The sequence below is a fragment of the Lytechinus variegatus genome, chromosome 7, assembly GCF_018143015.1.
Source record: "Lytechinus variegatus isolate NC3 chromosome 7, Lvar_3.0, whole genome shotgun sequence".
NCBI classification, from domain to species: Eukaryota; Metazoa; Echinodermata; class Echinoidea; order Temnopleuroida; family Toxopneustidae; genus Lytechinus; species Lytechinus variegatus.
This window is the reverse complement of record NC_054746.1, coordinates 33,055,356-33,071,528: the sequence shown is the minus strand read 5'-3', so window position 1 is coordinate 33,071,528 and position 16,173 is coordinate 33,055,356. Positions and strand designations below refer to the sequence as shown.

The 16,173-nt window shown below is 32.5% G+C and overlaps 2 protein-coding genes across 2 annotated transcripts in view; one reads left to right on the top strand and one right to left on the bottom strand.

Annotated features, from left to right (window-relative positions):
* The window catches only part of LOC121418108 (protein transport protein Sec23A-like), a 25,335-nt gene extending 20,953 nt beyond the window's left edge, over positions 1-4,382 (top strand). Inside the window, exons 7-8 of the mRNA XM_041611811.1 lie at positions 432-494; positions 1,038-4,382. Of these exons, the coding sequence (XP_041467745.1) occupies positions 432-494; positions 1,038-1,127 (153 nt within the window). The 3' untranslated portion in view covers positions 1,128-4,382. The remainder of the gene's footprint in view (positions 1-431; positions 495-1,037) is intronic.
* LOC121419056 lies at positions 1,908-16,173 on the bottom strand. Its single transcript, XM_041613347.1, has 11 exons — positions 15,924-16,173; positions 14,140-14,277; positions 13,654-13,676; positions 13,183-13,214; positions 12,598-12,655; positions 12,108-12,207; positions 11,265-11,376; positions 10,555-10,597; positions 9,057-9,127; positions 8,381-8,489; positions 1,908-7,150 (listed from the first exon to the last, which is right to left on the bottom strand). The coding sequence occupies exons 1-11, from the start codon at positions 16,117-16,119 to the stop codon at positions 6,947-6,949; spliced, it is 1,086 nt and encodes a 361-aa protein (XP_041469281.1). The 5' UTR covers positions 16,120-16,173; the 3' UTR covers positions 1,908-6,946.

The window sequence follows — 16,173 nt, the reverse complement described above, 5'->3', positions numbered from 1 at the left end:
TCAGAATTTTGATTTTGATTTTATAAAGTTCTATGAAAGTGGTGAAAAGTTTTTTTTTAATGATTAAAAAAAATATATATTAAAATTCTCTGTCCTGGTACGGAAACTTCATGTATAGTTTTAATATACATGTAGATATACATATAAATTATAAATTTGTATAAAAGGATCAGATTGGCAACAATAAGTTATTAGTAACCTAGAATAAGAATTGTACTTAATAGCCATTAATAGCAGGAAGGTTATCTTGAACAGTAAATTTCAGTGGAAGCATTAACTCTAAATCTACTAAAGAATTGTGGAATTAAGTTCCTTTAACTATTCTTGAGCCAAATTTAGTTTTTTTAAAAACCCGATGATCAATATGAGAAGGTTAATTAGGTGTGAATGCCTCCCATTAATTTATGTTATTCTCTACATTGTTTTTTCAGGCTCGATTCCTTCTCAGCAAAGTCAACCCCTCACAGTCACATAACTCATATGGATGGGGACAGGTAATATATATACACCGTCTTGAGTAATGATAATATTATTGTCACTTTTATATAGCGCTGATCACAGCAGAACAGTGTCTCTAAATTACAAAAATAGTATTACCCTGGTCATTGGATTTGGCTTACCTGCGTACTGGGTAAACACAATCTCTACCTTCTGGGGAGTATTCCAAAATAGTTAGCAGTCACAATGCTGTAATTGCTTATCAACAACATCTTCACATCCTACCAGGTACCCATTTAACACATGGGTGGAGCGTGAACAAGTGTGCATTGACTCTTTCCTAAAGGATGCTAGTGCCTTGGTGGGATTTAAAAGCGTAACTTTCTGATTACAAGATGAGAGTCAGAACCGCTACATCCCTATTTTCAGGAGAGTAATACACATGACCGACATACATGTAATACCATATCTAGTGGGATATCCTCCCTGTGACATGAGGGCTACATTTAAAGTTGATTAAAAAGAAGAATGTGATCAGCAATTAATATTCCTAGTGACCCATTTTCTGATCACTTTTCTTTTTATCATTTTTTTTTCAGGATGGAAGTGCTCCAGTGCTTACTGATGATGTCAGTTTACAGGTCTTCATGGATCATCTCAAGAAACTTGCTGTATCAACCACGTCTTAAACCTTGCAATCACTCTATCCATATTTGCCACCAGAGTATATCGTATCTTAGTCATATCCTCATAGCTTTGTGTCCTAATTTTCTCTCGGCTTATATTTTGAATGGGATTAGTCCTGTCAACCGCTTCTCGATTGTCAAGTTCAGTTCATTTCTCATTTGCTGTTTCAGTGTAATGATGCTTAGATCTCTCCGATGATTGAATATGGGTGTAGTTGTGTGTGATCAGATGTAGCTGATATTGGCTGAGCATATGAGTGTATTATGAATTTAAGATCGATCTGTCTTGAGATTTCATTAGGTGGATTATACTTGCTGACACCAGACTAAAAAGCAGTAAAATAGCTGTAATACAGCTTCATTCTTGTTGGCTCATCTATTGCTGCTGTCCCTTTGAAAGAATTACAGGCATTCCTTTCCATGTTTGAGCACCGTCAGAGCAGCAGTATTTAATTGCAATCGTGATAAAAATAAAGGATAAGAATATCTTTAGCTATCATATAATATCTAATGGTTATGAACTGGATTCCTTCTTGGATGATTGACAACAACGGTAATAACGATATCACCTGTAATAATGATATCAAACTCCCCATGAAAGCTGTTACTTGACACTTAAAAGCAACCATAAAAGTCAATATTGGCAAAGTTGCTGATTGACACCTTTAATATACACATAAATCCCATAGAGTTGCATTTTCAGTTGTATGTTTGGAATGGAAGGGAAAGACCAAGGTGAAGGAAATGGCCGAGAGAGGGGAGTGAAACATTCACAAACTTTGGTTCAATGTTAGGAAAGTTGTGATTTTTAATTGATCAGTCAAGCAAATAGGAAAGTTGTGATGTACATTCAAGCTTATCCTCCATTTGCCTCTAGTAATACAGGAAAAAAAATTCTAGAAATTTTTAATTTCCCATTAGTTTACTCCCCCATCATATATGCCCCATGAATGAAAGGAATTGAAATTTGAGCAATTGCTTTAAAAAAAACATTTTTTTTTTAACAAGAAAATGAAATCATATCTCACAGACTTGGTCAACTTTGTCAATTTCTATTCAATTCATTGCATTTTCAATAATTCACCACATGTTTCCTATTTTTCATCAGGAGAATTTTTGTATTGCCCCATCCTCTAAATTTCTTCTTTTGTTTAAACAAAATACTTTGAGTTTGATTCTCCCTTGAATTTAGTTGTACAATAACAGAGGTAGATTGCCATATTCTCCAATGGACTGGAATCTGTGAGATGATCTAATTGGTGTTGATATCTTTCCTCTGGAAGCATTCATGGCTTTACAGCTTATAGATAATCGGCAGTTACCCTTATTCTGAAAGCAAAAAAATGTCTTGCCTATTAAGAGATGTTTTTGCTTGAATTTTCCCAAAGTATTGCATTAATGGGGGTCTATTGGCTTGCCCAATGCCGTAAATTCAGTGTACTATGACTTGTGTATAACCCAATGTCAAAGAGATTTATAACTATGTATATATCATATTGCTAGTATTGAGCTATTATTTTGCAGCTCAGGTGAAGTTTTTGCATGTACTGTCTTTATTTCTATTCTTGAGTGAATATGACGCACAAGCAGAGAATAATTATCAAAGTTATTAAAGTTTAAGATATTAAAGTTTAAGATTATTTTCTAATTTTGTGGTCAATGAATCACAAGTCTGTCTTGTCTATATACCTTCATTCATTTTTCAATTTTAATTCATTGAATATAAGGAAAATAGGACAAGAATTCTCTTACCCATGTTCCATCTCACTCCTCCTCTTATCTAACTACCCACCCACCCTATTTTCTCTCTCTTTTCCCAACACTCAATATTTTTCTCTTTCACCTTTCCTTCTTTCTTACTTTATTTGTATCTCTTTAATTTTCTGTTGACTATTCAATTTCTACGCTTTTGTTATTATTAGATTCCCCTAGTAATATCCTTGCATCTCCAGAAACAATAAAGATAATCAATTTCCCTGCTATTTTTGTTGTCTCTAACTTCAACATGACTGCCAATGCTACCCACATGATATCCCCAGATGTGAAAATCATCACAGATAGTCATATGATAATTTCATTATAAGCAGAGCCAATATCAATTTGAACATGTGTGCCTTCTTTAGCTCTCTGAATTTAATAGGATGAGAAATCATCCTGCTTTTGATGATCAGTAACAATTAAAAAAGTTGTGTACTGACGAGGACAAAGGTCAATGACTGGCAGTAGTGTTGCTTCTTTGTTGTATTAAGAGAGATGGAGGAAGGGAGAGAGAGAGAACAAAGCAGTTATTGCATTTCAAAAGAACAGGAATAAAGTATTTCGTCATTGCCATGACGATTTGATGATATTCAACATACATGTGATAATCTAGATTCCTGTGAATTGGATACATTTTAAGATGTTAAAATATATATTTATATGTGTATTTCATAAATTATTAGAAATGTTGTCATGTGTCAAGCATCAGATTGATGTCACAATGACAACTCGAGTCACAATCAATGTTGAGGTCCATTGAACCTTGTACAGGAACTCGAGTGATGCAAGGCATTTTGACTGTGACTTGTTACAACTCTGACAATATTATGTTTACTGAAACTGCATTCATTTTTTATATCATCTAACAGACAAATGTTTTTGATAAAGTATTATGTATAAGATAGTACAAGAAGCAGAACGTTTTTGAAATATGGATGCGAGTCATAATGCATAATTGAGATTGTACCTTGATAGGCTATTCCCTCCATAATTATTTCTCCTATCTCTATTAAAAGCATCAAGGTCACTATCTGGAATTATGTTATTTTTAGCTTTGTTTGAGATGTTTTTCCACTAATGTAAGGTAAACTTGTATTGAATTATCAGACCATCATGGAAGCTTAATAAACCAATTAGTTGTTAATGTGTGAAGCTCCATTAACTGATTAATTGATAATGACATATTTCACAAGAAGCGTTCTTTGATGGTGAATGTTGTTGATATTGGTAGATATGTCTTTGCATCCATGTTGTGTTCTTTTCTCTTTTTATTTATAGCAATTTCATCATTCCTGATTTTGTTTCATGTAATCCAGTTCGCTTTGAAAATGACTAAATTATTTGGAAAATAAACTAGATTAATCACCTGTTCTGCCTAAAATTGTAATGTTAAGAAATACTTATTGTGATTTTGATTGTCCAATGTAATTCTTGTATCAATGTGATGTATTAGCATTAATTCCAAGATTTAGATAAACTATTAAATAGGTATTGTACAGACATACTTCTGGTTGTTGTTTTTTTTTTCTAGTCATATGATGAAAAAAGTAAGAAGAATGGAAAATCTGATATGCTAAAAATTGGGTGATTTTTAAGATTATGATGAAAGTTGGGGGTGATGACAATGGTTGTGATTATGATGATTGTCATGATGATGTTGGTGATAATGGTGATGGTGATGTTGATGAAAATGAATAATGGTGTTGATGGTTTTAATGACAATGATAAACATGTGATTACATATGATACATGCATGTTTGTATGGTGGCAGACTTTATCATGTTCATATCCTTTGGACCATCAAATACAAAATAGGGAGATAGAGATTAGTATCTGTGCCCTGTGAAAAGTGGAACATATATATGTGGTCCATATATATTCATCCTAGCTAGATTTACCTGGTTAATTAAACTCGGTACATTTATCTCAGAACAGAAACTGTGGGATATATAAAATTGATTCTCAAAACAGGTATATTTTCAGTCCTCTTGCATATTTCATGATTAAATACACATAATAGTTTGCACTATTGGAAGACATTTTGATGTGCCTTTTTTATATGTACATGTTTAAGGTAGAAAAAATTGTAACATTAAGAAAAATTAGTCTCGACTGAAGATAATAAAAATTTTCAAATAACTTGATGATAAAGACACGAATCCACATAAATAGAATCATCACATTCCAAGTTGTACTTACGTCACTCAGCCAAAGATTTTATCAGACTAAAAGTGCAATAACTCTGCCTATTAAAGCAGAAATCAAATATATTAAATGATAAACCGAAGTAGAAGTAATTTTTCAGAATAAATAATTTTTGTCATTTGCTGAATTTGCAATAAGTTTAATAACATTTTTTCTTATCCCAAGTTATGCGATTTAAAGGAATCAAATATTTCAAAATTTCTTGAGAAAGAAGTTTCTATAAAAACCCTTTATTTACTTTAAAAATCTTGATATCAAATTTCTTACATGAAGGTAATGATTCCTTTTTTGTTTCATTCATCACATGACAATATCAAAGTATACAAATCTTCTTCATCAATTAACATATATTTGCAAAGCAATAATAATAATTCAGTCATCAATGAAGTAATTTCCAAAAAGGCATACTTAATCTAGATTGATTTTCAGGAAAAGGCAGGAATGTGTCAGAATGATACTAAATTTTCATATTAAAAAGTATTAAAGAAATAAAATATGGTATGATGAGCAAGACTTAATTAATTTTTGTTAAATAATTCCATTGTTGAAACAAGGAAACATGAGTTGTGAATAATTTCATAATTGAGCAGCTTTCATTAGCCCATAACTAGCCTATAATCTTGGCAGAGAATGCACAGCAGTCTCGTGTTAGTTCTTTTTGTATTTTATTGACAATTATCTGGTGGCAAGTTTTTGTAACCAAAAAAAAAGGCAAATTCTTGTCGATAAACAACAAGAACTAACATGAGACAGGAGTGTGTAGGCAGTGGCTACTTTGAAGCCACATCAGATTATTACTGACGTTTTTAGTAACAGCATCGGACTCGTAACAGCAAAGACAAAATCTGCAGCCTCCACCTATATTATAGGCTAACCCATGATCTACAGAAATCATCAGTATCATCAGTAGTACCCTAACAATGTTTCCATGGGAACATATTTGTGATGAACAAACATGTGTACAGCACATAACAATTATTCAAAATTATTTATTTGTCACTTTCTCTTGACATGCAAATTTACCACAAATGTTTCTTGTATTCAATGCTATGGCAAGAAAAAAAAAAACCTCTTTGGGGGCTGATGTTTAGAGATGAACAGTATACTAACAATTTATCTTAACCCTGTGAACCCTGAAGATTCAGCTACCCTCAATGAGATATTTTGAAACAATTTTTTTCCACCGAGTCTTCATGACTTTTTACTATACTAGTAACATCAGGTGCATATTTCTTAGATATTTTTGATTTATATGGTGTACGATTCCTGACAATCACCATATTTTGTGATACCTGTCACAGAAAAGAGCTCTTTCTCTCAACAAGGTTGATTTCATTTATAATTTTTTTTGTGGCATTGCATGCCAGCAGCTCCCCCATCTGTCATGTGATATAATTTCAGTAAAATGCCATTTTTAAAAAAAATTATACAAACATACAATATGCATTATTAAAAAACACAAGACATAATTTTTGTCATCATGAACCACTGAAATCATATATCACATGACAAATGGGGCAGTTGCTCGCAAGTGGCATCACAAGATTAACAAATTTCTAACATCCATTTGCTCTGTAAAACTCTGTCATACATTAGTTGATGGATTTTTATCAAACTTTCTTCTTCTTCAATATGATTATATGGTATCCCAGCTAACACAAATTGATTTCAGAATGTTCAAAAACTTAGTCAACACTTTAAGATGTTATGAAAAGCTTATTTGAACAATATGAAAACATTTTTGTGATTGCTGTGTACAATTCACATTGATTTTTGAAGAATTTTTCTCAAAATTCATTGCTCACTAAGTCTTCTTAAAAAAATAAACTAAAAGTGGTATTTGTGTGTAACAAAGGGACTCATGGTGTGAACCATATGAGGCGGTCGTCCCGTATATGTCCTGTTTTCAGACTTTTGGTCAATGGCTGGACTGTAGCAGTGAATTTATAACTCTGTATAACAGTGATGTTAGGAGGCTGAGCACATGTCCCATTCCTGATGTAGTCCGGTATTTCTAGTTGATTGATGTCCTCTGTGAAGTAACCATGGATGGAGAAGAACTCCTGATGGAGGCAAATAGATGGTAGATTGTTCTAAGTAGGGGAAGGCGGGGTAAGTTGAGCATAGGGGCAAGTTGAGCCACCAGCCCCAGGCCAATAATGAATGAGTCAGACATTGTGGTGGTGTCATGTATTGATGACCCATAGCATAACCACTAACCCCACCACATTGTTTCCAACTTTGAAACAAAAAGTAGTTTTTTTAGAGGGGAAAATGTGAATTTCAGCCAAAAAAGTAAAAAAGAGTGTAAAATATATAAGTGCTTTATAAACACACACGTCTTTAAATATAATAAAGACATGATAACAACATTATTAGTCCAGGTATGGATCTTCATTCTTGTCATAGTCTTTTATATGATGGATGCTTAATAAATGTGTGGATAAAAAATTATCGCACTAAGTTCGGACTGGGGTAAGTTGAGCCAAACAGCATGGGGCAAGTTGAGCCATGGTAATTCCTATGGTAATGTATCTTAAAAAACAAACAAACCATAAAAATCGATTGAAATGCAGGCTGAAAGGAGCAAATTTACATGACTGCTCTTTTCCTTTTACAGGATGTTAGTATTTATAGAGAATTAGCAAGTGAAAAGACTTAAAACAAAAAATTGACATGCTGGTTCTCCCCCATACATTTTGTACATAGTTTTTGTGGCTCAACTTACCCCAGAAGGTGGCTCAAACTTACCCCATATATGGGGCAAGTTGAGCCATTTGACATCGGTTTTTTCAAAGGTCACGATGACTTTCAGTGTTGGGGTAGAAATTTATATATAGGTGGAAAATATTTCAGAAGAATGAAATTTCAAAGCAAGGTACTTATTTCGACAAGATTATTAATCATATCAATTCTAACATGCAAAAAGCAAAAACTGTCACAACTTACCCCGCCTTCCCCTATATTCAGGGATAAAATATGATATTTTTACGAAAGATTTATCATAATTCTTTAGTCTCGCTACCATAAATCATTTGTATCATCATTGTTTGATAGTGTTGCTTTTAATATCGTCATGATTAGCCTTATCATTAGCATCATAATCATATTTGATTATGATTAGAGGATGAGAATAAAAATGAGATACGATAATTTTGATTATTTTTTATAACTTATAATAATTGACATCATTATCATTACAATAATTCACTATCACATTATACTATCATCTTCATCACTACTGCTGCCTCTGTCATCATCATCACACCCATTTAAATCTCCATCATCATTACCTTTTCAGCATTGTAAACTGCTATTAGACTGGTGTAGATAGGCCAGCGAGGATCTCTCACAAATTTAGTTTGGTTGACTGCATCACTACTGAATTGAATGAACCCCCATCTAAAGCAATAAAACAATTGGGGAGGAAAAAAAATTATAAACCAAATGGAGATTCTTGAAAAAGAAAAAGTTCACGCATTATGTACAGAGACAGGCTAATGGTAGAAAGTTATGGAATTTCTTTTATAAAACAATCTTGTGTTCTGATAAATTTATTACTACACAAAGGTTACTTGGAACAATGACAATCCTTAAATTTTATTAATCTTATATTAAAACAACGATTCTAGGCTCATCTCATTCTCATGCATCTCCCTTCATTATAAAGTGCTATCATCCTAGCCCTCTAAAGCAGTTCTTACAAAACACTTATGTCTTAAAGACCTTTATCAGATTTTTTTTCTATATTTTGACAGACAATAAAAAAAAGCCCCTCAACCCAAATCCACACTAACTTACTATAACATAATTCAGCTTACTACACTTTTCAGGCTTTATCTACTTATCTTCAGACAAAAGAAAGCATATTTCTGTGAATGTGCCATTCTACATAGTTTTCATGGTTTTAATCATTTTTCAATGGCATCATTGATAAATATCTTGAAGTGTAAACAAATTATTTTCTACCTTTCAGGAAGGTGCATGTTGATGGCGTCCTGGGAAGACCATACCCAGTTGTCTTCTGGAAGCCCAGGTACCTGATGATAGGATCAATCATCCAAAGTTTGATACATGTCCACATTATCATTTTAATTATCAATATACAAGTACCCTAATCCTGTATATTTCACTATAGCCAACCACAAAGACACGACGTTAAATGGAGGTCCCGTGTAGAAGAGAGTCATCGCCTTTGCAGGTTAAAGGTCAAGTCCACCTCAGAAAAATGTTGATTTGAATCAATAGAGAAAAATGAGACAAGCACAATGCTGAAGATTTCATCAAAATCGGATGTAAAATAAGAAAGTTATGACATTTCAAAGTTTCGCTTATTTTTAACAAAATAGTTATATGAACAAGCCAGTTACATCCAAATGAGAGAGTTGATGATGTCACTCACTCAGTATTTCTTTTGTTTTTTATTGTTTGAATTATACAATATTTCAGTTTTTACGAATTTGACGATTAGGACCTCCTTGCCTGAAGCACAAAATGTTAAGATAATGGAATTCCACGTGTTCAGGAAGGAATGAAACTTCATTTCACATGACAATGACGAGAAAATCAAAATATTTCATATTTCAAACAATAAAAAACAAAAGAAATAGTGAGTGAATGACATCATCGACTCTCTCATTTGGATGTAGCTGGCTCGTTCATATAACTGTTTTTGTGAGATGAAGCGAAACTTTGAAATGTCATAACTTTCTTATTTTACATCCGATTTTGATGAAATTTTCAATGTTATGCTTGTTGAATTTTTCTCTTTTTATTCAAATCAAGTTTTTGTTGGGGTGGACTTGTCCTTTAAGAACACACTGCACTTTTCACATAAGATGAGGGGGAACTCCGGTGTTGTGGTCCACTCCCCAATCATTGACATCGGGAGAGACCTGTGGGTCATAGTGATTCAGTTTGCTTTTCGCCTCCCAGGCACAGGTGACACCAAACAAACAATAATAATAATGACAGGTTTGGTAGAATGTTTTGCGCACAAAACTATCTCTCAAGGTGCATCTTATCTCCTTAGAGAATATATACTATGGGATAATGTACTTGACATAACGTGAGTTCACAAGAAGACAAGCACTATCTTTCGAGATGGAGAAAATATAAAATTTTGTGTTCAAAATGTACTTCCAAACGTGCCTTTTGTTATCACCACAGAAAGTAAATTGAGACTTTTCAAACTTTTTCATTTTGTGACCAATATGAAGTGAACTTTTTTTACATTGCTCTCTTCTATCCCATTTTTTAATGAAAAATAGTATAGGTTCGTGACTTCTAGTTAAAAAAAAAAAAGGCTCCATGATGAAATCCTCCTCCCCAAGTATTTGCATCCGAGGATAGATGGCTAAATCAATGCTGAGATTCATTGTAACAAATGCAGAAAAGAAATGCTTATGATATGTAGGACAATCAAATATTGAATTATTCATAAGTCTATACAGGTGAGTTCATTTACCTTTTCATAGTGTCCATCAACATTTTTGACATGCCATTCCACTCTGTGAAGTAAAAAAAGCGAGATCAATTAAATTTTTATACAGATAAGATATCAATGGATTTTCAGTGTTCTTCATTGGGAAATCGAGTAGGCTATATTTAATATTAAAAAACACTAATCATTTAGAAGAATGTATGTTAAAGAAGTCCTTATTAATATCTACTTTAGTGTAAGTGAAAATGTAATGGGCCCCAATTCTGAAAGTAGACTTGAGAGTAAGATAAATTATGTTGTTATTATCAGTAGTTTGACCTTTAAGTATTTTATATTTAATATACTTATAAACTTCTTATATACTTATTATTCTATAAATCATTCACATATCCAGGCATTCTTTTTTCATCTCTCAATCTGTCCATCCAACTTTAAATGATTTTTCAAGCTCTAACCAAAGTCTACTAAGACCAAGCTTTATCACTGACTGTAACGATGATTTTTATGACTCATTCATGTGTAATCATTTGGATTAACCAACTGTAGGATTGACTGCTAAGTTTTGTGTTAAAGGAAAGATATATGTATTTATATATTCTTTGATCTAACTTCATTGAAGCTTATGATTTCTGAAATTACAAAAAAATCATTAATGATTAATATAAAATTTCTTATAATTCTGTATTTAAACCCCCAAAATGAACAATGATAATTGAAACAGCTTAATACATTACCTGCTAAAATTGATTCTCCATTGATCTCCATGCTTTGGGGGAGCTTTCGCTTCACTGTCATTGGTTACAAGACTGTGTAGGGGCAGTGCTAATTCCACAGTCCAGTACTTATCTTTCCAAAAACACAAAAATATTCCACAGTTGGCAGGAAATATGAAATATATATGTAGTCCTACAGGTAACTAACTCGGGACAGCTTTTATGTAGCAGATTATCATTGTTATCTGGTTTTTTTTTTTTTTTGGGGGGGCTTAACAAATGGTTAAGATTAAGAATAAGTTTAGAAATATTGTATTGATGAACATGCAGTGGGCATCCTATAATCCTGTTCTGACTATAAAAGCAATCAATGCATTATACCCTAGGGAGCAATTTATTAGCATCTTCTCAGGGATTTTAATCACAAATTTTACTCAGTCAGTCAGATGAAAAGACTACATGAGACATGAAATAGTTGTGAGTAAAGTGTTATAGTCCACGTACACATCACTTCATATGATACTGCAATGGTATCAAGATACATGTTGAAATGCACGGTTAAGTGAAATTTTACTATTCATATTTTTTTTTCAAATCAACCCTGGAAAGAATGTAATTAAAATATCACTTTAATATGAATGAAAGACACTTTAATTTGATTTGCCACATGAAAAAAATTAAATAAGTACTCATTCCTTGAACTTAAATCAATTTATCGTAAAGAAAACATTTACATAATACCTCAAAACAAGGCATACATGGATGTTAGGTAAAAGGTCAGGGGTAGAACTTCATGTTTCTATGGGGAATACATTCAAAAGAAAATTCAACTGGTGGACATTAGAGGAGATTAAAATATATTACCTTCATGTAAAGGATCATTTATTGGTCCATTAACAAAGATGGCACTTTGAAGCCCACTCATCTCAAAGCTACTGTTTGCAAAACCACCATTGAGGTAGGGCTGGTATGGTAGAAAAAGTGAACAAAAGAAAGAAAGACAGGAAGGAAAAAAAAGAAGAAAAAAAAGAAAAACAATAATATGTAAAAGGAAATGAAAGGAAATGAAAATAAATGCAAAGAATTAAAATAAGGAGGAAAGAAAAGAGGCAAAAATTAAAGAATTAGAGAAAGAGGGGAAAATAACAATTAAGGTAATAGAGAGGGTCTCAATATTTGGCTATTAATAGGAATAAATGAAATCATTAAAGATAATGAATTAATAAAATATTAAACAAGCACACCTATACAAGATATATCATATAGAACACCAATACTTATCATGTATGTCCATTTCATTGAAAGATATGAAATACCATGAAATAAAAAATAAAGAAATCTCATACCAACTTACTTTATTCAAGATGAGATCCCATGTGGTATTTATAGCATTGATTTCAAATTCCTTATACCTGCAACAGTTAAAATATTATAACCAAAATCAGTTGAATATATAACTATGACTGCTGTAAATACATGATTATCTTAATATAAAGTTAACAAGGCAGTGCCCTCATTCTAAGAAAAACAAAATGTATATCAAAGCTTCACAAAATAAGTTTATATGAAAGAACAGGCAGGATCATAAGGGGAGTATCAGCATCCTATTCAGTTTTTGTATATGAATGTAAAGATATTTTGGTAGATGAACATTCATTGTTATTTCAACACTCTGCAATAGAAAGGAGAAATTCTTCATTATCAGATGAATTCAGATTGAAACATTTGAAATTCATGAAGATCATCTACCCATTCATATTATGCACAGGCAATGTTGTGTGTCTCACTATTACAGAAAATGAAACACATTATTAAAGCTTCACCTTACATCCAATTGTGATTATTCTCATTGATAATGCGTCTTTAGTTTAACTATGTTAATTCAAATCAACTTTATATATAGGTTGACTTGGATTTCTTGTTTGATTAAAATTCTTACCAGTGCGTACTGCCATCTGGATCAGTAAATACCTGTATAGATGAAAATTTAAAAAAATCAAAATATCAAGACAGTTCTCAGCTGAAATATTCCACAGGGAATGGAGATTGTGCACAAACTGTATACAGACAAGTCAAAATCCAATGAGGGTGGGAATGATATATTTATACCCCGGTAATTATACAAAGCGCTTTTTAATGGATATGTTGTTCCAAAGGAGAATTCATAAAGGTTTATCTTACTCCATGAGTTCTTACATTTAAGAACACTATTGAATGTTTAAGTATTCATTTCTTCATTACTTTTATGATACAAGATTCAAGATAATTTATTGTCATGTAAAAAAAAAATTTTGTAAATGTTTTGGGGACACAGTATAGGTGGAAAGTCTTCACTCCTAATAATTGCTACTTTTATTTTGTTGGCATATTCCACAAGAATGTGCCATTGTAGTAAATTGGAAGTGCTTACCTCAAAATCATTGTCTTTAAACACTGCAAAATAAATAAGCAAAATTATACAAATAGAAAATAAATCATGAGAAAGATATAGGCCTAATAAGAATTATGCTTAGTTTTATAACACTGCTTGATAATGATATATTGATAAATACTAATGTCTTGTACTAAGCCAGACAGTATTTTTCTACAATTAAAATTTCAGACTTTGTAAAGGTGCCTTACATTTTTTTCAAATTAATGCAACTGGTTCAAATCATGTTATTCTCAGCATACGATTAGAAAACAGTTCAAACAATTAAATCTCTCAGACTCGAACCAAGATGTTAATTAAAATCACTATGCAATATACTAAAAGATAAAAGCTTTGTAATCTCACATGAAGAAGACAATTCTTCGTCTTTTTATGTTTAGACTTTGTAACAATTTAGCTTCATACAGAAATAGAAGCCTGCAAAAATTCATGATATGCCATGGGTCAATGAAAATCAGAACTTACCAACAGAGTCATGCTTTGTTTGGTTAGCAAATACATCTGTCTCTTGTAAATATGCTCCAATATAAAGGAACTTGTAGTCCCATCTCATCTTTACCCAAGTGTCAAATCTAGGCTTTGGAAATTTTTCACCTTGGATGTCTGTATCAATTCAGAGAAAAAAAAACATTTGATTTTTTTAAGTATTCAAAACTATTGATTCATTAACCCCCCCCCCCCTCTGGCAATTCCTAAAAAAATATTATTCATAAAAGGATGATCCCATAAAAGATAAACATTAATCAAGCAAAACAATGATAATTAAATTCAAATGTAATGAGAGAAAATAATGGGGTTATATAGTTTGTTAATTTTGAATTAATTTGGTGAGACAGGACTGGATGCATGTTTGTCTTCATATATATGCATTTAGTTAGCTGCTAATCATTATATTATAAGCTTTTCAGCTGACGAAATATAGGTAAAACATTGATGATTACACTAAGCTAGATATATCTAACAGACAGCACCCACCCTACAAGTACATCCAATGTTTAAAAGTGGTTGATTAAAAGAAAAGATCAAAATTCAAAGTTAAATCATTACAATCCTACAACATGAATAATAAATATATGATTTTTTTAGAACAGCATTTGCCAAAATTTGCCACACAAAAAAATTTCAAATACCATGTTAAAGGTCTGGGTACCTCATGTAGCTCTGAGATATAGACCTCTATAGCAAAAAAAGGAAAACAAGTAACCATCAAATCGACAAGAACTACATTTAGCCTTTAGAACCTTAATTCTGCCATTAATATTTTGTGGCTTAGACCAATTTCATTATAACGCATACCTGCCATTAGATCTGCCAGACCAAGTGAAAGTCAACTTTGCTGTTTTTATTGTTGAAAATCACTTTCACATTCACACATTGTCTGGTCTAATTTATGCTAATTATTGTCAATTTTTATCATCAATTTCAACTGAAGATATTATAAATATCAGTCACCAAGAGCATGATTTGAACCCTTGCCATTACAATGCAGCGCAGAGCTTCAATAGGGTGCCTTAATTTAAGGCTTATACCACCAAACAGGAGCAATTAAAAGCGGATTCAAGTGTTCAAATGGTTTTAGATTGGCTCTATGGAAATTCTATACCTCCACTCTGATCTATATTTTTTTCAACTATTAATCTGAGCTAGGCCTAGGATTCTTGGTGATTTGAGGATCTGTGGGTTTATTCAACATAATCATGGTCTAGTTGAAAAAGTATCAGGTCAAAGTTCTCCACTGCAATGACATAATGGCACGTATCTTGCTCTTGTTGGCTACATGTAAAGACATTTTTTTCATTTAAGCAATTCCAACTGATTTATTTGTTAAAGTTAACTTGACATGAGATAATAAAAACACACTTGACTTTAGAAATATCACTTGGTCTCGCGGCTAGAGGCCACTTTGACAGAAGCCTTTAGTTTCGGACATACCATGCATACTGTAACCAGTATCATTTTATCAATATATCTGTCATGTTTCTCATGTTCTCATAGTTTTAATTTTGGGGAAGTCATAAATTTTAAAATTGATATACCGTAGTAGAAGGTAAATGCTTGTTCAGAAAGAAAATTAAATGGTAGGCTTAATTGAGTTCACCTGCATACAGAGTACTAGCTACATGACATTAAATGGAGCCTTGTTCTCTCATCATAACATGACATCGGGCAAGAAGCGGGGCAGACGGTACGTGAATTACCATAAACCGTCGGCTGCCCCCGCTGCCGTACCGGCCGGTCGCGTCTCTTACCAATGAATGGATCAGATCGTGTCACTTCTTTCCACGCATTGTCATCGAGTCTCCCGTCGATGTTGATTTCATCACCATTTTTTAGGGCATATACAACGTAGGACTTAGGTATGGGCAAGCCTTCACAATCTATTCCATGGCATGATTTGATGGATTGTAAAATAAATGCAACGCAGATACAGCAAAACAACTTCATCCCGATCTCGAGCGAATTTTATTTTAATAGTCACGTCATGTGATCAATTCCTAA